The 25,728-nt window shown below is 43.5% G+C and overlaps 1 protein-coding gene across 4 annotated transcripts in view; it reads right to left on the bottom strand.

Annotated features, from left to right (window-relative positions):
* The window catches only part of CFAP61 (cilia and flagella associated protein 61), a 256,250-nt gene that overhangs the window by 229,747 nt on the left and 775 nt on the right, over positions 1–25,728 (bottom strand). For all 4 annotated transcript variants that reach the window (XM_083175929.1, XM_083175928.1, XM_083175927.1 and 1 more), the window contains exons 2-5: positions 18,383–18,531; positions 14,431–14,584; positions 10,239–10,315; positions 5,429–5,496 (exon numbers count right to left, since the gene is read on the bottom strand). In XM_083175929.1, the coding sequence (XP_083032055.1) occupies positions 5,429–5,496; positions 10,239–10,315; positions 14,431–14,584; positions 18,383–18,525 (442 nt within the window). In that variant the 5' untranslated portion in view covers positions 18,526–18,531. The remainder of the gene's footprint in view (positions 1–5,428; positions 5,497–10,238; positions 10,316–14,430; positions 14,585–18,382; positions 18,532–25,728) is intronic.

The following is a 25,728-nucleotide window of genomic DNA, read 5'->3' on the forward strand; positions in this document are numbered from 1 at the left end:
AGAAGGGGTGAAAGCAGGGGAATATGCAACGAAAATATGTTGTTGGTCAAATATAAGGACAAGAGGGATGTCCTTATACTGACAACAATTCACGGAGACAGTACCACCTCCGTCCCTGTACGAGGTACCAGTACCCACACCTCAAAACCTAATTGTATCCTGGATTACAATAGGTACATGGGCGGAGTGGATCTTTCAGATCAGGTACTGAAGCCGTACAGTGCCCTGCGGAAAACAAAAATCTGGTACAAGAAGGTGGCCGTGTATATCATCCAGATGGCACTGTATAACGCTTACGTGCTATTCCGTTCTACCGGCCAGAGGGGGACATTTATGCACTTTCAAGAGGAAGTCATAAAGGGCCTAATATTTGGGAACCAGCAGGCAGAGGGCCCCAGTACTTCTAGTACTGGCCCCCGTATTGTACCAGGGCAGCATTTTCCTGATGAAATCCCCTCCACTGGAAAAAAGGGCAGGACACAAAAAAGGTGCAAAGTTTGCTATAAAAAGGGAATAAGAAAGCAAACTATTTTCCAGTGTGACACTTGCCCCGACAAACCCGGCCTATGTATAAAGGAGTGTTTTAAAATATACCACACATCTATGGAATATTAGGTTCATAATTTCACCGTGCTTCGGGGGTCTTGCTAATGCCACATAGCACCCACCATTCATTCCACCAGAATCTGAGCCGCAAAATCCAAAAATCACTCCTTCCCTTCTGAGTCCTGCCATGCACCCAACTGGTATTTTTTGGTCACATGTGAGGCATTGCCGTACTTGGGAGATATTGGGGCACAGATTTTGGGGTGCTTTTTCTCCTTCATTCCTTGTGAAAATGAAAAATTTTGAGCCAGAACTGCATTTTTGTGTAAAAAAATGTAATTTTTCATGTTCACTGCCCAGTTTTATCAAAATTGGTGAAACCCCTGGGGGTTTGAAATGTACACTATACCCCTAGATGAATTCCCCGAGGGGTGTAGTTTGCAAAATGGGGTCACTTGTGGGGGGGTTCCACTGTATTGGTGCTTTGGGGGTCTTGCTAATGCGACATAGCACCCACCATCATTCCACCAGAATTTGTGCTGCAAACTCCAAATATCACTCCTTCCCTTCTGAGTCCTGCCACTTTTTGGTCACACATGAGGCATTGCCGTACTCGGGAGAAATTGGGGCACAGATTTTGGGGTGCTTTGTCTCCTTCATTCCTTCTGAAAATGAAAAATTTTGAGCCAGAACTGCATTTTTGTGTAAAAAAATGTAATTTTTCATTTTCACTGCCCACTTGTATCAAAATTGGTGAAACCCCTGGGGGTTTGAAATGTACACTATACCCCTAGATGAATTCCCTGAGGGGTGTACTTCGCAAAATGGGGTGACTTGTGGGGGGGTTCCACTGTATTGGTGCAACATAGCACCCACCATTCATTCCACCAAAATCTGAGCTGCAAAATCGAAAAATCACTCCTTCCCTTCTGAGTCCTGCCATGCACCCAACTGGTATTTTTTGTTCACATGTGAGGCATTGCCGTACTCTGGAGAAATTGGGGCACAGATTTTGGGGTGCTTTTTCTCCTTCATACCTTCTGAAAATGAAAAATTTTGAGCCAGAACTGCATTTTTGTGTAAAAAAAATGTAATTTTTCATGTTCACTGCCCACTTGTATCAAAATTGGTGAAACCCCTGGGGGTTTGAAATGTACACTATACCCCTAGATGAATTCCCTGAGGGGTGTAGTTTGCAAAATGGGGTCACTTGTGGGGGGGTTCCACTGTATTGGTGCTTTGGGGGTCTTGCTAATGCGACATAGCACCCACCAAAATTCCACCAGAATCTGAGCTGCAAAATCCAAAAATCACTCCTTCCCTTCTGAGTCCTGCCATGCACCCAACTGGTATTTTTTGGTCACATGTGAGGCATTGCCGTACTCGGGAGAAATTGGGGCACAGATTTTGGGGTGCTTTTTCTCCTTCATACCTTCTGAAAATGAAAAATTTTGAGCCAGAACTGCATTTTTGTGTAAAAAAATGTAATTTTTCATGTTCACTGCCCACTTGTATCAAAATTGGTGAAACCCCTGGGGGTTTGAAATGTACACTATACCCCTAGATGAATTCCCTGAGGGGTGTAGTTTGCAAAATGGGGTCACTTGTGGGGGGGTTCCACTGTCTTGGTGCTTGGGGGGTCTTGCTAATGCGACATAGCACCCACCAAAATTCCACCAGAATCTGAGCTGCAAAATCCAAAAATCACTCCTTCCCTTCTGAGTCCTGCCATGCACCCAACTGGTATTTTTTGTTCACATGTGAGGCATTGCCGTACTCGGGAGAAATTGGGGCACAGATTTTGGGGTGCTTTTTCTCCTTCATACCTTCTGAAAATGAAAAATTTTGAGCCAGAACTGCATTTTTGTGTAAAAAAATGTAATTTTTCATGTTCACTGCCCACTTGTATCAAAATTGGTGAAACCCCTGGGGGTTTGAAATGTACACTATACCCCTAGATGAATTCCCTGAGGGGTGTAGTTTGCAAAATGGGGTCACTTGTGGGGGGGTTCCACTGTATTGGTGCTTTGGGGGTCTTGCTAATGCGACATAGCACCCACCAAAATTCCACCAGAATCTGAGCTGCAAAATCCAAAAATCACTCCTTCCCTTCTGAGTCCTGCCATGCACCCAACTGGTATTTTTTGGTCACATGTGAGGCATTGCCGTACTCGGGAGAAATTGGGGCACAGATTTTGGGGTGCTTTTTCTCCTTCATACCTTCTGAAAATGAAAAATTTTGAGCCAGAACTGCATTTTTGTGTAAAAAAATGTAATTTTTCATGTTCACTGCCCACTTGTATCAAAATTGGTGAAACCCCTGGGGGTTTGAAATGTACACTATACCCCTAGATGAATTCCCTGAGGGGTGTACTTTGCTAAATGGGGTGACTTGTGGGGGGGTTCCACTGTATTGGTGCAACATAGCACCCACCATTCATTCCACCAAAATCTGTGCTGCAAAATCCAAAAATCACTCCTTCCCTTCTGAGTCCTGCCATGCACCCAACTGGTATTTTTTGTTCACATGTGAGGCATTGCCGTACTCGGGAGAAATTGGGGCACAGATTTTGGGGTGCTTTTTCTCCTTCATACCTTCTGAAAATGAAAAATTTTGAGCCAGAACTGCATTTTTGTGTAAAAAAATGTAATTTTTCATTTTCACTGCCCACTTGTATCAAAATTGGTGAAACCCCTGGGGGTTTGAAATGTACACTATACCCCTAGATGAATTCCCTGAGGGGTGTAGTTTGCAAAATGGGGTCACTTGTGAGGGGGTTCCACTGTATTGGTGCTTGGGGGGTCTTGCTAATGCGACATAGCACCCACCAAAATTCCACCAGAATCTGAGCTGCAAAATCCAAAAATCACTCCTTCCCTTCTGAGTCCTGCCATGCACCCAACTGGTATTTTTTGGTCACATGTGAGGCATTGCGGTACTCGGGAGAAATTGGGGCACAGATTTTGGGGTGCTTTGTCTCCTTCATTCCTTGTGAAAATGAAAAATTTTGAGCCAGAACTGCATTTTTGTGTAAAAAATTTAATTTTTCATTTTCACTGCCCAGTTGTACCACAATTGGTGAAACCCCTGGGGGTTTGAAATGTACACTATACCCCTAGATGAATTCCCTGAGGGGTGTAGTTTGCAAAATGGGGTAACTTGTGGGGGGGTTCCTAAATTTTAGCATCTTATGGTGCCTAGAAACCTACATGGTGCCTAAAAAATAATCTCATAAAAAGGAGGCTCCAAAATCAAGTAGGTGCTCCTTCTATTATGAAGCCTGTGGTTTGGTCAACGTGCACACTAGGGCCACATATAGGATATTTTTGAAAACAAAATAATTGGGGGAATCAATTTTTAGTCACATTTCTCTAGTAAAATGTACTGTGTTCCTTAGAAAAATGTATTAAAATTGCAAATCTGCAAAAAAAAATGAAATTTTGAAATTTCACCTACACTTTGTTTTAATTCCTGTGAAACACCTAAAGGGTTAACAAACTTCCAAAATGCTGTTTTGAATACTGTGAGGGGTGCAGTTTTTGAAATGGCATCATTTATGGGGGTGTCTCACATACAAGTCCCTCAAAGTCATATCAGAACTGAACTGGTCCCTAAAAAAATCAGTGTTTGAAATTTTCTTGAAAATTTGAGAATTTGCTATTCATATTGTAAGCCTCCTAGTGTCCAAAAAAATTAAAAGGAAGTTGAAATAATGATGGAAACATAAAGTAGACATATGGTCTATGTTAGTTATTAACTATTTTGAGTGGTATGATTATTTGTCTCACAAGCAGAAAATTTAACATTTTGCAAATCGCTAAATTTTCCATTTTTTCACGACATTTTGGTATTTTTCACAAAAAAACACAGACTGTATCGACCCAAATTTACCACTAATTTGAAGTACAATGTGTCACGAAAAAACAATCTCAAAATCACTGGGATAAGTAAAAGCAAAAAAAAGTTATCCCCACTTAAGTGAGACATGTCAGATTTGAAAAAAATGGCTCTGTCAGGAACGCAAAAACTAGCTCTGTCAGGAAGGGGTTAAAGTGGCAATCATTTACACTGTAAAACCAGGTTGATTTTGCCATGTAAATGATTGCCACTTAAAAAAAAAAAAAAGGTGGATAACTCTCACAAAATCTCTCACTTTCTCATACCTCCCAACTGTCCAGCGTCCCGCCTGGGGCCACCATTGTACCGCAGTGGGGGGGGGGGGGGGGGGGGAGTTGGAGTCTGAAGTTGGAGTCTGAAGAGAATAGACTATTCAGCGTCTATTCAGAGTTGCAGAGTGGCAAAAAATGCCCATTACCCATTCCATCGGCCACGCCCCTTTTTGGGCACGCCGCGTTTGTCTCGATCCTATAGCACAAAAAGTTGGGAGGTATGCTTTCTGATTCTCGCACCTTATTACATTCTCTCCATGATGTCCTAGGCCACGAATTTGGAGAAGAGGATTAAGTGGAGCTTTTTCACATTATGCACACTCTGCAACCGAGCACAAGCATCTTCCAGCATCTACAGATGAATCAGGGTTGTACACATCTCAGCTGCGTCCGTACTTGTGGCCAAATGTGTGCAACTTGGCAGCAACTGTATGTACACAGCTGGGCTGAGAGTTCTGGGGGCATGTATGGGCATGTGTAAGCGCATTGTGTCCGCCATGTATACACAAACATCTGTGCATCTCTGATTACAACTGCAGATCCGCATTTATTTCCTAGCACAAAATGCAACTGCATCTTCCATAGATTTTGTGTGCGACTCTGAATCAGCCCCATTGATAGTAATGTACTATTTCATCAGACAAGACGCCATAAACTTCTTCTGTAACTGCTGTAGCGACTGGTAATTCAGAAGAGAAACCGTCATACTTACACAGAGTCACACTGTGCGGGGCGACGAGACAGATGAACTGCACATCTACGACTGCATTATACACGGTCCTGGAAATAGACAAAGAGGTCGGTGTCTGATTAGCAAAGGTATGTGGTCGACCCATATTATGTCAACATGCATTGGGTCGACCACTGAAAGTCGACATTGCTTAGGTTGACACATGAAATAGGTGGCATGGCTAAGGTCGACAGGGTTGGAAGGTCGACACAAGCATTAGGTGGACAATGGCAAGGTGAACAGTCAGAAGGTCGAAATGAGTTTTTCACATTTTTTTGAGCCGACATGTGCCGACAGGTAGTATTTTATGCCATCCACTAGGACGTGGAGGGAGAATAGAATAGTCTGCCGAGCGTGTGAGGCACCGTGGCACTGTGAAGCAAGGGGATGGGGTACACTTTGACGGTGTCCATCAAAGAACAAAAAACTGTGAAAAACTCAACCTTTTGACTGTCGGCCTTGCCATGGTCAACCTAATGCTTGTGTCGACCTTCCAACCATGTCGGCCTATTTCATGTGCCAACCTATGCCATGTCAACCTTCAGTGGTCGACCTAATGACCCATACCCTTAGCAAAGAGTCGTACACAAGGTATTGGGTGAGGACATTTATTAACAATGTAGGAATCAGAAGTGACTCGCCCCAACTTGCAGAGCCAGCAATATACTGCAGCAGATTCAACCCCAAATTGTAAAGAAACACATTACTGTGCACAATGAGGCTAGCACATTTACATGACGTAGTGTACTGACAACCTGACGGATTATGCATCATTCCAATGCCAATACGCTACACACAGGCCAAAGGTTGCTCCCTGGACTGAAGTCAATGGCAGGTATTCAATGCGGCCGGCGAGGGGGTCAAACAGCGAGGATTGCAGAAAACCAGCGATCCTTGCCGTTTAACCCCCGCGCCGGTCGCTCGCTCTATTCAATGTTCTGGGGAAATCCTCGCCGAATTCCCCAAAATCAGCAAGACCCGCGGCTAATGCAGAAAACTCACTGTATTTAGCCGCGAGTCTCGCTGCTTCTGGAGCCGCATACGCCAATTCGTTGAGCCAACATGTGCCAACAGGCGGTATTTCATGCCCTACCATCCACTAGGGCGAGAATAAAATAGTGTGCCGAGCGCAGCGTGGCACCGTGCCCAAAGCATCGCGAGCGAAGCGAGGGGCTGCGGTTCACGGTTCACTTCAAACTGCGGTTCACTTCAAACTGTGTCCATGTCGACTGTGTCGACATTTGGGCAAAAAAAAAACAGTGAAAAACCCCATGTCGACATTTTGACCGTCGACCTAGACACTGTCGACCTAATGGCAGTGTCGACCTAATGGCATGTCGACCTAATGGTATGTCGACCTAATGGCATGTCGACCTATTGAGTTGTCGAACTAATGGTTTCGACCTAATGGCTGTCTATCTTCTTGTTGTAGACAAATGGTCCCGCATCCGCTTGCAAGACGCAGGCATGTCGCTGACTATATGTATAAAGACACAGTACCGCTGACTCTGGATGCCATGTTCAGATGGAGACATTGCACCTTATATAGGGCTGATGGCGACTTTGATCTTTAAACTGATGGTGCGCCTAACTACGCACTGAGTTGCAATACCGCTGCTGCAAGTGGGCATCTCCGCAGAATCGGTCGCGGCATTCACATAAAGATATTTTTTCCAGCCATATGCAGCAGGGACATTAATAATAGTTTCCAGCCGGAAACACAATAGGTAATTGGAAAACTAGCTAACTCTAATGTATAGTAAATATGAGTTATTCCTTCCATATAAGTATTATAATTGTATTTGTATTGTAGCCGGCTTATTTCATAAAGGCTGCATTTGTCAACAAAGTTCCTGATAATGCATGATGGAAACAATTGCTTCATATGCAATGTAAGAGCAAACATTACAACAGATGTTCCTCTCCCATAGAGCTAACAATATAAACATGCAGAACAATACATCCTGCTAAGTGTACACACATGGGTTCTGCTGTATACACATGGGTTCTGCTAAGTGTACACACATGGGTTCTGCTAAGTGTACATACATGGGTTCTGCTAAGTGTATACACATGGGTTCTGCTAAGTGTACACACATGGGTTCTGCTAAGTGTACACACATGGGTTCTGCTAAGTGTACATACATGGGTTCTGCTAAGTGTATACACATGGGTTCTGATAAGTGTACATACATGGGTTCTGTTAAGTGTACATACATGGGTTCTGTTAAGTGTACACACATGGGTTCTGTTAAGTGTACATACATGGGTTCTGCTAAGTGCACACACATGGGTTCTGCTAAGTGCACACACATGGGTTCTGCTAAGTGCACACACATGGGTTCTGCTAAGTGCACACACATGGGTTCTGCTAAGTGTATACACATGGGTTCTGCTAAGTGTACATACATGGGTTCTGCTAAGTGTATACCCATGGGTTCTGCTAAGTGTACACCCATGGGTTCTGCTAAGTGTACACCCATGGGTTCTGCTAAGTGTACACACATGGGTTCTGCTAAGTGTACACACATGGGTTCTGCTAAGTGTACACACATGGGTTCTGCTAAGTGTACACACATGGGTTCTGCTAAGTGTACACACATGGGTTCTGCTAAGTGTACACACATGGGTTCTGCTAAGTGTACACACATGGGTTCTGCTAAGTGTACACACATGGGTTCTGCTAAGTGTACACACATGGGTTCTGCTAAGTGTACACACATGGGTTCTGCTAAGTGTACACACATGGGTTCTGCTAAGTGTATATGGGAATGATTAGGCACAAATATAAAAATGTGATGTAAAGACTTTAAATAGAGAGAAGTTGTAGATAGAATCTGATTGGTTGTTATGAACAACATAACCTCATTTCATTTTTAGAAGTACATTTATGCCTTGGGGAGAGAATTTAATCTAGGTCAGTATTTCCAATTCTTGGAAAAGTCTGTTTTCACGTAGAATAGATCGAATTGGCATTCCATCTATTCAATCTTTTTTTTTTTTTTTTTACTTCCAGAAACAATCAAAATGGATCTGCAAATCCATGTCTATTTCCGCTGAAACGGCTGCTAATTAGCAAATTTAGTGGCCCTTTCCATGAATGCAGATTCGGCTTTTCAAGGAGACAAATCTGCAGCAGCGGACCCTAACTGACCGGGCAAAGAATTCCCCTGGAACCCTCCCCAGAAGTGGCCTCTGTGCAGTACGGTCATTGTGACCGTGCATGAGCAGCTCCCCTGGCAGTGTCAGGGCACATCGCAGTGATGTCCCTGTCTGTGCCCAATAATACATCCTGTCGAGGGGGCCGCTTATTACAATGCGATCCTAGGCTGTAAATCCCGCCCAGATGGGTCCCATAGCCTCATACCTAATATGGCAAAAGTTGCATGCAGTTGCTGTGTGCCAGTCTTGTGCTAAGAAGAAGGTCTGATAAAGTGGTCTGCACCATGCTTAACGCCACATCGCTCATCTGGGTCCTTATACCAATTACCTTGCAACAAAAATACTAATTCTAAGCACCTAGGACACTATAAGTGACTTTCTATGTGGCCATGATGCAAATACAATCTATGGGCCTGATTCAGAGGGATTGTGCACACCCATTCTGCACTATACTGCAAATGCCTTAGCCTGAGAGACAGAGTCATTTGCAGAGAGGGACGGGAGCAGCCAGCATTCCGGAACATCACATTGCATCACAGTTTTTTAAGGGATCAGTATGAAATCCCGACGCCGGAATCCTGACCGCCGCAATGCCAACAAGGGGGGGCCGTGGATCGCCCCCCCCCCCCTTGTGGGCTCGCTGCGCACGCCACGCTATGCCGGCACACTATTTTTTTCTCCCTCTATGGGTGTAGTGGATTTTGACCGTATCCTGTTTTTTACAATACATTTGTATTGTTATGGATCGCATAGGCTAGGCTTAGCTTAGCATACTGAATCAGACCTTATATTCCCTACTATACAGTATGTAGACACACAGGGGTAGTTTTGTTGGGAGCCAATTAACCTACCAGCATATATTTGGATTGTGAGATGAAACTGGAGTACCCAGAGGAAACCCATTTAAGCACAGGGAAATTATACAAACTCCACACAACTAGGGAAAAAAGTCAGAATCGAACCCATGACCTCAGCGCTACACCATCTGTGCGGCCCAAGAAACTATTTGTCTACCATCATATGATGCAAAAACTATAGGTGTTTGTATGCTCCAAAAAAGTGGGCACCCATGGAGATTTGCAGCATTCTGCCATCTATGCATACTTGTTTATATAGATACTTTACTTGTGGGCGTTCTAACATAGGGCAGTATTCAATGCTCCTGATTCACCGTTTTTTCGGCGAATCGGGCTGTTTGCACTCCTTGCAGTGAATCTTTTTTACTGAAAATCTGATTTACTCTATTCAATGTTCGCACAGTGAATGGCGGCCAGTTCTCTGTTTCAGGCTCGCTGCAAGTCGCTGGTGTATTTCACTGGGGGTTTTCACTGGGATTCGCCGATTCGCATGTATTCAATGCTAGGATGGAGAACTGCTTTCAGCATGATTTTCTAAACAGGATTTGCTGCACATCGCCAGCAGCAGCATTGAATACTGGCCATAGAATGAGTACAGTACATACAAACTATTATTTGCAAAATGATCACGTGCCTAATATAGCTAAGGTGTTTATTGCTAGTAGTAGTAGTAGTTGTGGCTTTTGTAACGAATGCGAACAGCAGCTATGATTTGGTGTCTCATTTCAGCCTACCCTGGATCAGCCACAATATGTTCTGTGCAGTTGGCTCACCTCATGAGCTCTTCAATGCTCTGTAAGGAACATTCCTCTCTGGCCACAAAAAGGTGTAAAAACAAAGTGTTCAGGGGCTGAAAATATAAGAAACCATAGTTATAAATAAGAAAGGAGCAGAAATGTTGGGAGAAAATACAGTATTTGTTTTATTTTGTCTGAGGAATGCTCAGTACCCCTCAGCTCAGGGACTGATTCTGAGGTTGGAGAAAATAATAATAAGCAAGTAACTTTTTAACTTTGCATCTAGAACATACCATGGGCCTTATTCTGGTTGATTCTCAACCAGAATGCATGGGTTCGGGGACCAATGGTTGCATTTCTGTGCATGTGCATACTCAGGGTGCGTGCACCCACGGTGAACAGACTGTTTGCCAGGTGCATGCACCCAGGACAGCGGGTGGGGGGCGGTGGGGAGTGTGGGGCGGCGGGCGACCCCATTAGTATATATGAATATATGCCCAGTGTTTCATGGAACGCTGGGTGTTCTCATGCTAATGAGGCCATGAGGCTAACGAGGCTAATGAGGCCATGACGCGGGTGCAGGGGGCAAGCAGCTGACGTCACCTGATTTCCGTCCCAGCGTGCACACATATGTAAGTGACTTCAAAGTTACTTTTATATGCGTGCACCTTCCACATCTTTCGATGGTCGGCGACCATCGAATGATGTGGGTGGTTCCCCCTGCCCTGCGAATAGATATTACTCTGTAATATCCATTTGCAAACCCCTGCGTGCAAATCACCCTTGCCAAACAACCAGGGCAAGGCAGGGTTTGGTGGACTCACAAGGCTGCGAAGGCTTGTAAATCAACCAGAATAACCCCCCATCTCGCAATGCAAGAGGTTCAAGTCCAAGTGGGAAATGTGACTGCTTGTATAGTAGATGTACTGTATATTGGGGTACATCTACAAGTAGTCACATTACCACTTGGACATATTATTTATAATTTCTCATTATTGCCACAACGCTAATCAATCACTAAGACAACAATAACGATTTGGAGTCCAATTTCCGGTTCCATTTATGGACAAACACTTAGGGGGAATCCAATGGAAAACTTGCATACCACAAGCCCAATTTTGGATTACCGGGATTTTCTCGATACTAATTGAATCCAGTTAGCACATTCTAAAAAAATACTTACCTCTCCAGGGGTTTCCGTGGCTTCCAATAGTCTTCCCTACACCCTTTAATTGGGAAGGGGCCTTCCAGTAGTCCCTGGGGCTGCTGAGAGGTTCCAGAGATGCTGGGCAGGCACAAGGGCTACTGGGAGATGTAGTTCTTCCAGTAGCTGACTCGGGGAAGGGGGAAGGAGATTGGGTCACTCACACATCAGGAGGTCATACACACACACCAGGGTTACATACACACAAACACACACACTTTTATTCATTCACTTCACACACTACAGACATTAACAGACACTCCACACACCTAACATACTCACCACTGCTGCAGAGAACGGAATACCATTACTGGATGCAGAAGACCTTAACTTTAGAAGATGAGGAACTACAGCCTAATTCCGCTTAAATGGAGACTTACTAAAATGACCTATTATACAAAACATCAGACTAGCTCTGGAGGTGCGTGAATGAAGATGCGTTAATTTCTATAGAAAGTACTGCGTCCCATTTTGTGTCCTGTAATTAAATACCAAAATTCGAATTTCCTGATCGCAGTAGTTGGATTTCCCCCTTTGACCTTGTAATCAATCTGCCATGAATTGACTGACAACAACCATTGTGTGGCATTGCTTTCTTTTACCATTGACTTATTTTACCCTCTGCTTTTCCTCCTATACAACAATCATAGGTCTAATCAGCGATGGGGACGAGTCCACCTACAGATGGGAAATGGACCGGCTGGATTCATGGTGCGACAGCAACAACCTTGCCCTTAAACCACTCAAAACGGCAGAGATGGTAGTTGACTTCAATAGGAAAGTGACTGTCATTCTCTCCCCCCATTCATGATCGCAGACAATGTGGTGTCGCCAGTGGATTCCTTTAAGTTCTTGGGCTGAAAGATCTCCTAAGACCTAATTTTAAGATCTCCAGGGACGTGCGGTGAGGTAAATGGCTGAGGAGTCCCTGGCCATGGGGTACATACCAGCATTATACACATATGCAGCAGTATACACTGCTGGAGATTCGATGAGTTTTGATAAGAGATGTACCGAAAAGGTAGCCAGGTGAGGCACTGCCTCACCTGCCATAGACTTTTTACTCCAGAGTTTTGACTATAACAATTATTAGAATAATAAAAATATTTTTTATATTTTATTTGTATTTTTGACATATTTAAAAAATTCAAAACTCCGGCATATACGCTAGTATGACAGGAAAGGGTGTGCCTCACCTGCCTCACCCCACCGCACTCCACTGAAGATCTCAAGACCTAAAATGGGGGCCTAACTCTGCAGCCATGATTAGAAAGGCTCAGCAGAGGCTGTTCTTACTGAGGCAACTCAGGAAGTTTAATATCCCTCAGGAACTGTTGCTTCTTTTCTACTCCGCGATTGTCGAGTCTGTACTAAGCACCTCCATCATAGACTGGTATGGATTCACCAGTGAGAGGGATAGACGCAGGCTACAAAAGATGGTGAGGACAGCAGAAAATAAACCATGTTGCTATGAAAGTGGAGAAAATACATTTATATTCTTTCTGTGCAGTTTGAACACACCCTGCCCAAACCTACATCTCTCTACACATTACTTCTGCCCCACCTGCAGTACAATATGGTTTTGAAAACTTTCTAGTATTGGTTTAAGTAAGTCTATGTGTAGATGGATCCTGGACTTTTTATCTAACAGGCCACAGGTCGTCAGGATGAAAGACCAGGTATCTGGTGAATTGATAGTCAACACAGGGGTCCCCCAGGGGTGCGTTTTGAGCCCCCTATTGTACTCACTGTTCACCCATGATTGTCTTTCACGCTCCAATTCTGTTCAAATTGTCAAATTTGCAGATGATATTGCTATACTGGGTCTTATCGTCAATGACGATGAGTCAAATTATAGGCTGGAAGTATCTAGATTGGAGTCATGGAGTAGGGACAACTGCTTGATCTTGAACATAAATAAGACCAAAGAAATGATTGTGGATTTTAGGAAATGACATAATAAAGCATACTGCCCATTGGTTTTAAATGGTCAACACGTGGAGACGGTTTATTCTTTTAAATTCGTAAGTGTAAACGTGTCCAAAGACCTTTTATGGAGCACCCACATTAATATTGTTATCAAAAAGGCCCACCAGTGTATGTTTTTTCTCAGGAAGCTACGCTTGGCTGGTATGTGTAGGAGAACCCTAGTGAATTTTTACACAAGTGTCATTGAGAGTGTTCTTTTTTTTAAATTGAGTCTTTATTTAAATTCATCATTGAGAGTGTTCTTACCTACGGTGTTGTGGCATGGTTTGGCCCCTGCTCTGCTGCTGACCGTACATCCCTTCAGAGGGTAGTGTCAGTCTCAAGCAAAATAATTGGGGTTGCCTTACCAAGCATACAACATGTATTTGGGAAGCGGCTTCTCTCAAAGACAAATAGTATCTTGAGGGACCCTTCTCACCGAGCGGTGATTTGTTTTTCCTACTCCCTTCAAGCAAGCGATTTCGTTCAGTCTTATGTAAAACCAAACGATACAGAGAGAGTTTTTTCCCGTAAGGCAATCCACACTTTAAATACCTTGGGTGAGATTTAGTAGGATTAGAGATTCAGAAAGTGAGAGATTTTGTGAGAATTCTCCAGTTTTTTTAAAGCGGCAATCATTTGCACTTCAAAATCAAACTGGTTTTGCAGTGTAAATGATTGCCGCTTTAAAAAAACTGGAGAATTCTCACAAAATCTCTCACTTTCTGAATCTCTCATCCTATTAAATCTCACCCCTAGTGTCAACTGTGAATCATGCACAATCTAGTACTCCAGTGTTACCTTTTTCTTCCATTGTTTTTGTTCTTGTCTGTATTGGTTAAATTTTATTTTCGTTTAATGTTCATCACATGTGGTGCATTTTATGACAAATAAAGATATTATTATAATTATTTTGCCCGTATTTGTGAGCTTTCTTGCTTTACTTACAAACATGACTGGCTGAACATGCACTTAAATATAAATGTGGCAGAAGAGCATGTTATGCAGTGTTAGCACAGAACCGTAGTATCTGTGATTGTCGGCGTTTATACTCACTGTGCACTTGCCGCTGTCTTCGTAGTTATCATGCAGCCATTCTTCCCACGCCGCCTGGTCCACTACATCCCAGTTAGGATAGTCCAGCAAAGCAGCATGGGCAATTACACTGTTGTTCTCATTACAGATGGACACTGCCAAGTTGGATTTTTCACTATTTAAAAAACAAACAGATATTTTTACCCACTTGTTGCATAATAGTTTGCAGTAGGACACAATCGATGGATGAATAGTACAATAAAAATTTAGTTTAACACTTTTTACCAATATTATCAGAAAGACATTCCAAATACTGTAACGCAAAGACAATCCCACAAATTCACATGATCCACACCATAAAACAAGTATTATAAATTCCACTGAGTGGGTTCATTGATAATAATATTGGTTCTGTTGCAGACCTGGAACATAACCCACAGAGCTGGGGCTACATACTCAGCAAGGGTATGCAAAGCAGGGAGGAGCCAGGCTGAAGGGGAGTTCTCCCTGCCCTGCTATTCATCTGTCTTTGCCGCTGCGCATGTCAAACTGGCTGACAGGCAGTGGAGTAGGCAGCATGTAGCACAGCTCCAGGTGTTCTTCTGGGTGCCGGACAGCTCCCCGACAGTCGGGATTCCGACAGTCATTCCTCCGACGTCGGAATCCCGACTGCTCCCTCGTGGGGGTTCTTCTGGCTCCCTCTCTCCTCCCAGCTGCACCTGTGACAGTGGTGCTGGCATCTTGAAGCAGAAGCTTTTCCAGTGTAATTAATGGACTCCATTCTCTCTCCCCTCCACTCCTGTGGACATGTTAAGTGTATGGGGAAAAACTAATGTAAGCATTATATGTGGCACTACCACTGTGAGTGTTATTTGTGGCACTATGACTGTGGACATAATGTTTGGCATTATTACTGTGAGCATTATGTGTGGCACTACTACTGTGAGTGTTATGTGCGGCACTAGCACTGTAGACATTATGGCCCTTATTCTGATCGGTGCGGCCGGATCCGAATATGCGGCCAGCACCGTGCGTCCTAAACCCCGCCTTTAGTACGGATCGCTCACTCCGTCCGTACGCGGTAAGAAGCTGTCCGAACGGACCGCACGTGTATTTCTCATGAATACACCTCCTCCATCTCAGGGAACCTCCCCCATCATTCGATGGTCGCAGACCATCGAATGCAGAACCGAGTGGCCAGGCAGCTCCCGCAACCTCAGACCACACGGGCATTTCTCCGTGCAAAAGCAGGGATCTGGGCGGGCAGCTGACATCCGGCAATGTCATATGTCCGCCCCCTACACGTGCGTCATGGCCACATTACCATACGTACGCCCAGCGTTTGCATGGGAACGCCCATGAAACGTGGGGTGTAAACATATGGTAATGAGGCCAAACAGCCCTTCACACCCCTCTCCACCCCCTGTTCGTAGTGTACACATTTCATGCGGAATGTGGCCGTGCGTCCCGCTTGCACATGCGCAGAGACGCACGTGGATATTACCGCACCAACCAGAATAAGGGCCTATGTTTGGCATTACTACTCTGAGCATTATGTGTGGCACTACTAATGTGAATGTTATGTGTGGCACTATTACTGTGAGTGTTATTACTACTGTGTGCACTATGTTTAAGGGGCACTACTACTGTGGGCATAATGTGTAAGGGACATTACTATTGTGGGACTTATGTATGACACTACTAATGTAGTTGTAGAGCTCTACTGTAGGCATTGTGCACAAGGGGTACTATTGTGTAGCATAACATCTATAAGGGGCACTCCTGTGTGAAGTAACATGATTAAGGAGCACTACTCTGTGACATAACGTGAATAAGGAGCACTACCATGGGGTGTAATATGAATCAAGAGATTTATGTGTGGTGTAATGTGAATAGGATTCTGCTACTGTGTTATATGATTTGAATAGGGGCACTATGGTGTGGCCACACCCCTCCCTTGTGAGACCCCATTTGGCATATGCTGTCCCTTTCTTCCGTATGGGAGGGTGCAATTTATAATTTGCAGGGGGTGCCAAACACCCTATCACCCTAGCAACGCAGTATAGATTAGAATACCAGACCTTTAGGACACTAGGGTGTCTAGAATAAGAAGGGTCTAGTAATAAAGTGTCAGCTTAAAATCAATAGCAGTGTTATACCAGCGTGTTATTAGTTATACCTTCAATGGATAGCGATTGTGAATTGACACCTCCTCTATCCTCATCAATAGGTAAATCTGTTCAGATCACTATTGCAGACTATGGGCCTAATTCAGTAAGGATCACATATAGGACCTTATTCTGATTCATTGGGTTCGCAGCCTTTGCGGGTCCATCAGAAGCTGCCCTGCAAATGCCGATACGCACAACATTAACATAAAAATCCATTCACAGGCTGTGGGGGAGCACCCACATCATTCGATGGTCGACGACCATCGAATGATGTGGAAGGCACACGCACATCTAAGGTTATTCTGAGGTAACCTTAGATGTGCGTGGGCATTCAGAAGGAAGTGAGCGGACAGCTGACATCCGGTGCGGTCAGCTGCCCGCCCCCGGCTCCCATGTCACCGGGCTCGGCAGCTCATGATCGCATCTGCAGATATCTGGTGCAGTTGGTGTGCCAGGGTTATAGTTTTGTAGAGTAAAGAATAGAGGTAAGGGAAGTGGCTTGTTCAGGGAATGAGATAGAGAGAATAGTGAAGAGAAGTGAGCAAACAGGGAGGTCAGGAAAGTGGTGCCAATAGCCTCAATGTTATGCTTAGTGATGGTAGCCATAGGAGGTAGAGCTGGAGAAGCAGAGAGAGATAAGTTAGAAAAGAGAAAGCAGATGGTGGTCAGAGGGGGTAAATGAGGAGTTGGAGAACTGAGCAGTATAACAATGGTGAGTGAAGACCAGATCAGGTGAGCTCCTATTGACACTGGAGGACAAGGAGTTCCACTGGGAGACACCAAGTGAAAATGTGAGATGAAGGCATTTAGAGGCAGAGGATTTTGCGGGGATATCAATTGGGGTTTTGAAGTCACCTAAGTTAATGGAAGGAATGTCAGAAGAGAGGATGTGAGGAAGCCAGCAAGTTGCAGAGGAATTTGGAAGGAATGCCAGGGGGATGGTAAATCACAGTTATTTAAAGATGAACAGGTTGGAAGAGGCATATATAAATGGACCTCAGATGTAGAGAATGTAAGTGATGGATTTGGGGGTATGAATTGGTAGAACTAGCTAAAAAGACCCCACAAAACCACCATGGGGATTTCCAGGCTGGGTGTGTTTGAATGTGAGCAGGAGAAATGGTGTATAAGGGGGTAATTCAGGTTTCAGTAATGGCTAGGAGAGGCAGGTATGGAGATAAAAAGTTCATGAGTGGGGACCAGTTTGTTACAAACAGATCTGGTATTCCAGAGGACACAGGATAGGGGCGCAACTTTGTGGGAGAGATGCAAATGTGATTATCAGGGTTGCTGTAGCATTTAGATGAGATTCCTTTGAAAGGCAGGGATACAGAGGGTGTAATAATGGTGCTGGCCACTGAGCTAGGAAGATAGACTGCTGGAGTTGGGCATGCAGGAAGTATAGTGTGACACTGATGGAGGTGAGGTAACGGGATCGGGGCAGAGTTTATCCATTTGTTCTATAGAGAATCATCACACAACTGAGAATAGCACCTAGCCCACTTACAGGTAAATAACACTGCTATTGTTTAGCACATCATCTTTCTGGCTGCACGAGGCCCCTGGACTTGCAAGAAACCTTGAATCTTGTGATAGAGGGTATATATTGAGTCCATAATAAACCCCCCTTATGTATTTTTCCAGTCATTGATTTAGACACAAAATTCATTAATGTTATTTTCAAAAAGATTCAACATTTCAGCAAGAAAACAAGACAGGTCTAAATATATCCTATTGTCACCCTTATCAACTGCAGAAAATTACAGGTTCCCCTCTAGAGCAATACCTCCTAGTGTACTTACAGTAAATATGTGACGTTCACATTTCCGAATATTTGCTGTGTGACAATTGTTTTAAGCTTGGAGATGTCATCCACATCGAGACACTCAGTTCTCCTGATGGTTACCAGTTCTGTCGTGCCACTTGTTGAAGTTAGAGTAGTCATTATGCTCTGAAACATTAAAAATAGATACAATACAAGGATGACAAACATATTTGGACACACAAATGGGTTTTTAAATTATGAGTATAATAACATAAAAAAACCTATCATGCAATAATTAACCTGTGTTTTTGTAATAAAATTTTGAATATATATATATATATATATATCAGAAACCTCACAGCACTACAATATAGATCTGCTGCACTGTATAATCACATCCATTTGTTTTAAAATGACACTTATAATATGCAAGTGTGTTCAGTAACAATAAGTAGATGGATTGAAAAACAGCACACACTTTTCTTTAATGGTAGTATGTGCATTTATTTCTGCTAAGGAATCTAGATATCTGCAAAACATTTGTGATGAAAGGCTGAAGTTTTCATTGGCTGATGAGCGGAGTTGGGTACAATGAGCACAGGACTCACACAGGGGACTAGGTAAAAACTGGAACTGGACAGGATCCCGCAATGCCAGAGTGGACAGGCTGCATTCATAAAACTCTGCTAGTCCGGAGCTTGTAGTGTCCCGTCTGGAGGGTGCCTGTCCAAGGAGTCTTCTGTCTGGGGGTTGCCTGAGACAACTGTCACCAGGAAGATGGGAGGGGAGAGATTACAGCCTCCCCAAATGATCTGGACTGTTCCGGTTTTAAAAAAACAGGTAGGTATTAAGGAACTTAGTTGGGTTCCAAATCAGTACTGCCCAAAGAAACATTGCTAGGGTATTTTGGTGAAAATAGAGATGGAATCCTACCAAAAAGCAGTAGTGAGTGTCAGGAGGGATGGTAAGGAATAGGGAGTCTGCAGTTACACCCTGTTTCTGACACTCACAGGTTGATAGGTAGTGTGTTCCAAAGTCACGATGGCAGCATGCAGGCAGGTTCAACACATTTGCTTGCGCCCGAAACTCGTTGGACCTGCCTGCATGCTGCCATTGTGACTTTGGAACACACTACCTATCAACCTGTGAGTGTCAGAAACAGGGCGTAACTGCAGACTCTCTATTCCTTACCATCCCTCCTGACACTCACCACTGCTAGTTTTTGGTAGGATTCCATCTTCATTTGCACCTTGACCATTTTGCAATTTTTATACTGTACATTGTTGTTGGGGATATTGGATTGGAACGCTTGTGAAAATAGGGAGTTGCTTCGGACTCCCTAGATTGATTGCTATTGTCCCTTTTGACACTCGCCATCGATTATTGATATGATATTACCAATGATTCTATAAAATATATGTATATGTTAGTTGGAATAATTTTCTTTTTCCTAAGAACATAGTGCACCTGTAAGGATTTGTGCTTATCACTTTATATACTGTTCTGGTTTTTACTACATCCCCTGACCATAAAACAAGGTTGTAATCTCTCCCTCCTTGTCTCTCTGGTGACAGGTGTCACTGGTAACCCACCCGACCGACATCCCCATGCGGGAGAAAATGCTCTGCTCCTGGACTTCCTTGGTAATGTATGATTGCCAGCACCTGTGTTGAAACACCTTTACCTAGCTCCCCACAGGTGCTGGCAATCATACATTAACAGGGAAGTCCAGGAACAGAGCATTTTCTCCCGCATGGAGAGGGTCAGGTAGGCAAGTATGCTGGCTAGGCACCACAGAAATAGGATAATGACAGAGATTGATGAATGCAGCCTGCCTGGTCTGGCGTTCCGGAGTCTGGTCCGGTTTCTAACCATTCCCTTTACATAGTATGCAGTGGATGTATCTGAAGGGTTAAATCTAGAACCCATGTCGCATATAAGAATTTGCACGTAGAATGCTCTCATTTTCAGTAGACTGTTTCTCTATAGCTACATTTCAAGGTTACAGAATAATAAGTCTGTGTGTCTTATCACTTCCTCACTGAGCTTCTACTTTTAACCCCCCCTTTGGAATTGCTATGCAGTGTGTTCATGCTTAAACTCCTCTATAATCGAAAACCCCCCTTGTTACTCATTTTCTTTGTGTATGATATTTTGTATGCCCCCCCCCTGTAGAATTTGGCCTGCAACCTAACAGACCAATCAGAATGTAATATGCACTTGCATACACCCATGTATCATGTCTTTTAACCTACTGTTAAACTCTTAATAAATCAGAATGTTTCTTGACTCGCCACCGTGTGTTTGGTGTGTAGGGTTAATTTACATTCTCACTGGTACCTAAGGGGCCACCAGGTCGAGGGGCTACACATTTATCCTTACAATTTGGGGGCCAGTCCGGGGTCCAGACGATCGTCCCCTGATCGGTAAGATAGAGAATTACTTGTCTGTCTTTTTCCGCTAAGGGATTGCGACCATCTACTGGATCTGAACTCACTCCGTGTTCCGGGAACACGTGACAAGGTAATATTTAAGTCCGGGACTTAATATTACGTAATTGTATGTAAGGAAATTTATGACGCCATAAATGTATCAGGGATACAAGGACCAGCGGTCCATGTCATAAAAAAGGACCTGGGGTCCACGTAAAGGTAATTCAAGTCCGGGACTTGAGATTACGAAACAGGTATCCGGGATACCGCAATTGAACCAGGGGTTCACAGAGAAAGCCTCCTCGATCTGATCGCCTAAATATATGTATGTACATGTTTGTCTGTTAATGTTGCAACTGTGTATTTGTTTAAACACTCAGTGAACGGATGGTAAGTGCACGTACGCTGAAGTGTTCTGTCTGTCTTATATACAATTGTACTGCATATTTTTGTATTAAGGATACTCAGTGGACAGTTGGTAAGTGTGCGGCCGCTGAGTGTCATTACTGTGTAGAGCGATTCTAAGTAGATTTGCAAAGTGATTTGGCTACTGAATGTCATTTTGTTTAAAGTAATTTTAAGTACAATTGCGACTTGACTTGTGACAGATATTATTGTGACCATATTGACTGACATACTGTTATATTATGGGATTATATTAGAGTAAAGAAACAGAATATTCCCCGCTTTTACCAGGAGAGACATGTAAAGAATATGTTGCCCGTGTCTCCCCCACAAATTACTATTTTATTAACTCTTGAGTAGACAATTTAGCGGGATAGATAGGATAATTAAAAATTGTCCCAAAACAATAATAACACCAATAGGATGTATAATATATTTAAAGAAAGCATGCAAAGGACGCAGTTTTACCCAAGGAGATATGAGACTCATTGTTAATGATATAATTGACCATTACAATAAATGAGACTGGGAAAAAGTTCCACTTATCAGTGTACCCTCAGTCACACAAACAACTGTAGGTTACCCACTTAATAGACAAGAAGGCATAGATGCTATGTGGGATCAACTTGCTGCACATATGAATGAAGTGTTTAAAGCACGCTCATCTCTCCCCATAGCTGTAAGTTGTAAACAGAAATAGTGACAAATTTCTGGAAAAGATTCAAGAAGTGCGGGACCGAGGAAGCAGGTCTGCCGCTTCTGCATAATGATAATTTACTTGTTTCTACTTTCATTAATAATCTGCTGCCGATATATATATATATCCTCGCTGTGAAGCAGAGTGTTTCAACTTGAACCTCTGATACAGTGAAGGATTTTAAAAAAACATTTGTATGAAAAGGAAGCAGCAGGTTGTTTTGAAGTTAAAAGAAACACTGTCACACCATCACATACCCCGTTCACACGCTTCCAAAATCAAAACAATCCTAGGAGACAGAATAAACCATTCCGTCCTCCTAGAGACAGGCTACCTCAGAGGGCTCCTGCGGGACCCCCACCCAACAGGCAGACAAGCTGCTATAACTGTGAAAGGGATAGCCATTGGGCTAGAGACTGTCCGTTCCCTTCAAACAAACCCCGACAGGTCAGTAACCCCATGCAGCCCAGCCAACCCAGACCTAGAGACAACCCCAGATTTCAGATTGACTGGCAGGGACAGACCTTAAAGGGCCATGACATAGGAAAACATGAATTTACTGTAATACCTGACTGCCCAATCAATTTGCTAGGCAGAGATCTTCTCTCTGTGCTGGAAATCACAATCAGTCCACCAGAAGCAGGAAAGGGAATCGATGTTTCATCACCACACTTGCTCATGACTGACAGTTCTGACTCAAACACAGAATTAGACACTGTAAATCCTCAGATATGGTCAACAGGACCTCAGAGCAATAAACCAATTAATTGTTCCCATTGCACCCATTGTACCTGATATAAACTCACTCATCTCAGCCATCCCTGTAGATGCCGCCTACTTCTCAGTAACCGATTTGAAAAATATATTTTTTAGCATATCTGTGGACACCCAGACACAACTGTTATTTGCATTTTCTTTTGAGGCCAGCAGTTAACATGATGCAGGAGTATATTGACTCCCCTGTTGTGTACAGCATCGTGCTCCAAGCCACAACCCCCCTGGCACCCCCCCTATGGTTCAGTCCTGCTACAGTATGCAGATGATCTGCTTATCTGTAGTTCAACAAAGGAGGCATGCCGAGAGGATGGTATATCACTGTTAAACTGGCTCTGTGAATGTGGGCACAAAGTGTCAAAAAGCAAAAATGCAATGGTGCAAAAAGAATGTTGATTATTTAGGTTTTGTCTTGACAAAAAGGGAAAGGAAAGTCAGCCCACAACGCATACAGTCTGTACTGGGTCTGGTCCGCCCAAACACTATTATTGCAGACAGTGGATTCCTGACTGTTCCTACTATGATAACATTTTGAGACAAGCCACACTCAATGACAAACCTAAACAGATACAATGGTCACAAGAAATGTTAAATGCATATGAAAGCCTTAAAAATGTATGTTGATGAAAAGTCTGGCATTGACCCTCCCAAACTATGTACAACCATTTCATTTATATGCAAGGGACAAAATGTAAAACCATCGCGGGTGTGCTGACACAAAAATATGGAGGTAAGCTGCGCCCCGTGGCATTCTTTTCCAAAGTGATGCCGGTGTCGGTCCAAGGTATGCCTGCCTGTCTTTGGGCACTGGCGGCCTGTGCAATGGTAGCTGAGATGGCAACCACACTCATCCTAGGCTCACCCACTGTTCTCCATACCACACATAATGTTGTAGCATTACTTAAAGGGCTACACACACAACATGTCAGCCCAGCGTCTTAGTGGAGATGAGGTTCTGTTGCTAGGAAGCCCCTCACTCACCATTAAATATGCAAACGCATCCTCAGGCCCCGCACCCATTCTTAATGCACTTTTAGGACTAAAGGGCTCCCAGGATGACATTCCTGACGATCATGACTGTTCTGCATCAATAGAGTCAGAGACCTCCCCTAGACTTGACATTTCCCTTGTACCAATACCAGGTTCTGACCATGTATTTGTGGATGGTTCTTGTAGTAGACCCAATGACTCGACATATCAGGCAGGCTACGCAGTGGTACGCCTCCCAAATGACATTTTAGAAGCGAGACCCATCCCATATCAATCAGCACAAGCTGCAGAACTCATAGCGCTCACAAGAGCTTGCCAAATATAGAAAGATAAACCTGATCACTGAACTACAAAGCTCAGCATCACAAAAAAGACTTGGATGACTGGTTATTTCCAATATTGCAGAAAAATCCTATAACAGGATTGATCTGCAAAGAGGGGAGACCATGCATACCACAATCAAGCGCCCCATTGTTCATTGCTCACTATCATGGGGTAGGACATTATAGCAAAAACACCACAGCTATGCTTTTAAACAAAGATTTTTACATCACAGATGCAAAAACAGTTGCACGCATACTAACACAAGAAATCATCCCTAGATGGGGATGCCCGCTCCAAATAGATAGCGACAAAGGCACTGCCTTTACAGCAAAAAAAATCACACAAGCTTTAGTGAAAGCATTTCAAATAGAGAGGAAATTTCACATTCCTTATCATTCTCAAAGTTCAGGGATAGTGGAAAAAATAAATAGGACTTTAAAAGGACAAACTTAGGAAAGCAACAGGAGGAATATTTAATAAATGGAAACAAACCCTCCCCATAGTCCTAGCAGAAATTAGAATGACCCCCCCAACAGACTCTGGGTTATTCACCCTTTGAAATTTTAATAGGAAGACCTTTCCCCACGCCCTGGGCTAAGAAACCATTAGTAGTCCAGGAGGGAGACCTAGAACAGATTAGAGAAGAGTATGTTAGGTCCCTCATCACCAGACTTAGTGAAATTGAACATAGTGTTATTTGTAAAAATCTTTTTAATCCACAGGAATCAACACATCCTTTCCAGGTCGGAGACAAGGTCGTTGTGAAGGTTCTCCCCAGGAATAAAGGTCCAGGAGATTTCACCCACGGTCCAGAGACAGAGATCGTAGCAGTAACCAGGACGGCTGTCCTTACAGAAGAGAGTCCAGTGTGGATACACGCATCCAGGGTAAAGAGAATCCCGAGTAACGTCCCAGATAGAGAACAGATCAAGGCGAGGTACTAATGGGGGCAGACAGCCCTAACCTCCTACATGATGGAGAAGACGACTCACCAGCAGATGAGGTCATTCTAGAATTCTGGACGATGGTGGATAACGTATATTATTCTATTGATTCTTGTTTGCCAGATACCTTTGCACAAAAACTGAAGTGGACATGACTGAAAAGGCAGGCGTATACATTTTCTGGTACAATTTTTTCAGCACCGAAGTAGCCGCCTACCAGATAGACTTTTGCACCATTAACCCCTGTGTCTCCAAACGATGGACATAGGGATGTAATAAAAATGGTCACCCAAATGGTATAGAACAGGCCCTTGTTCAATTAGCAATCTATATATTGATTATTCTTACTATTATCTGTATTGTCGTTTTTTGCATTATACCATGTTGTAGAAAACTTGCTACCAAAGGTATTGAAAATACTCTTATGTATGAATCCATTGCCCCTGCACACGCAAATTCCCCTGAAGGCTACAAACAATATCTCGCTAAGCACAGAAATAAGGAATTCCGTAAGAAGAATCATATCATCTAAATTCATGATTCTAAGAGGGGATTGAAGGGTTAAATCTAGAACCCATGTCGCATATAAGAATTTGCACGTAGAATGCTCTCATTTTCAGTAGACTGTTTCTCTATAGCTACATTTCAAGGTTACAGAATAATAAGTCTGTGTGTCTTATCACTTCCTCACTGAGCTTCTACTTTTAACCCCCCCTTTGGAATTGCTATGCAGTGTGTTCATGCTTAAACTCCTCTATAATCGAAAACCCCCCTTGTTACTCATTTTCTTTGTGTATGATATTTTGTATGCCCCCCC

The sequence above is a fragment of the Crinia signifera genome, chromosome 3, assembly GCF_055691185.1.
Source record: "Crinia signifera chromosome 3, ASM5569118v1, whole genome shotgun sequence".
Classification (NCBI taxonomy): Eukaryota; Metazoa; Chordata; class Amphibia; order Anura; family Myobatrachidae; genus Crinia; species Crinia signifera.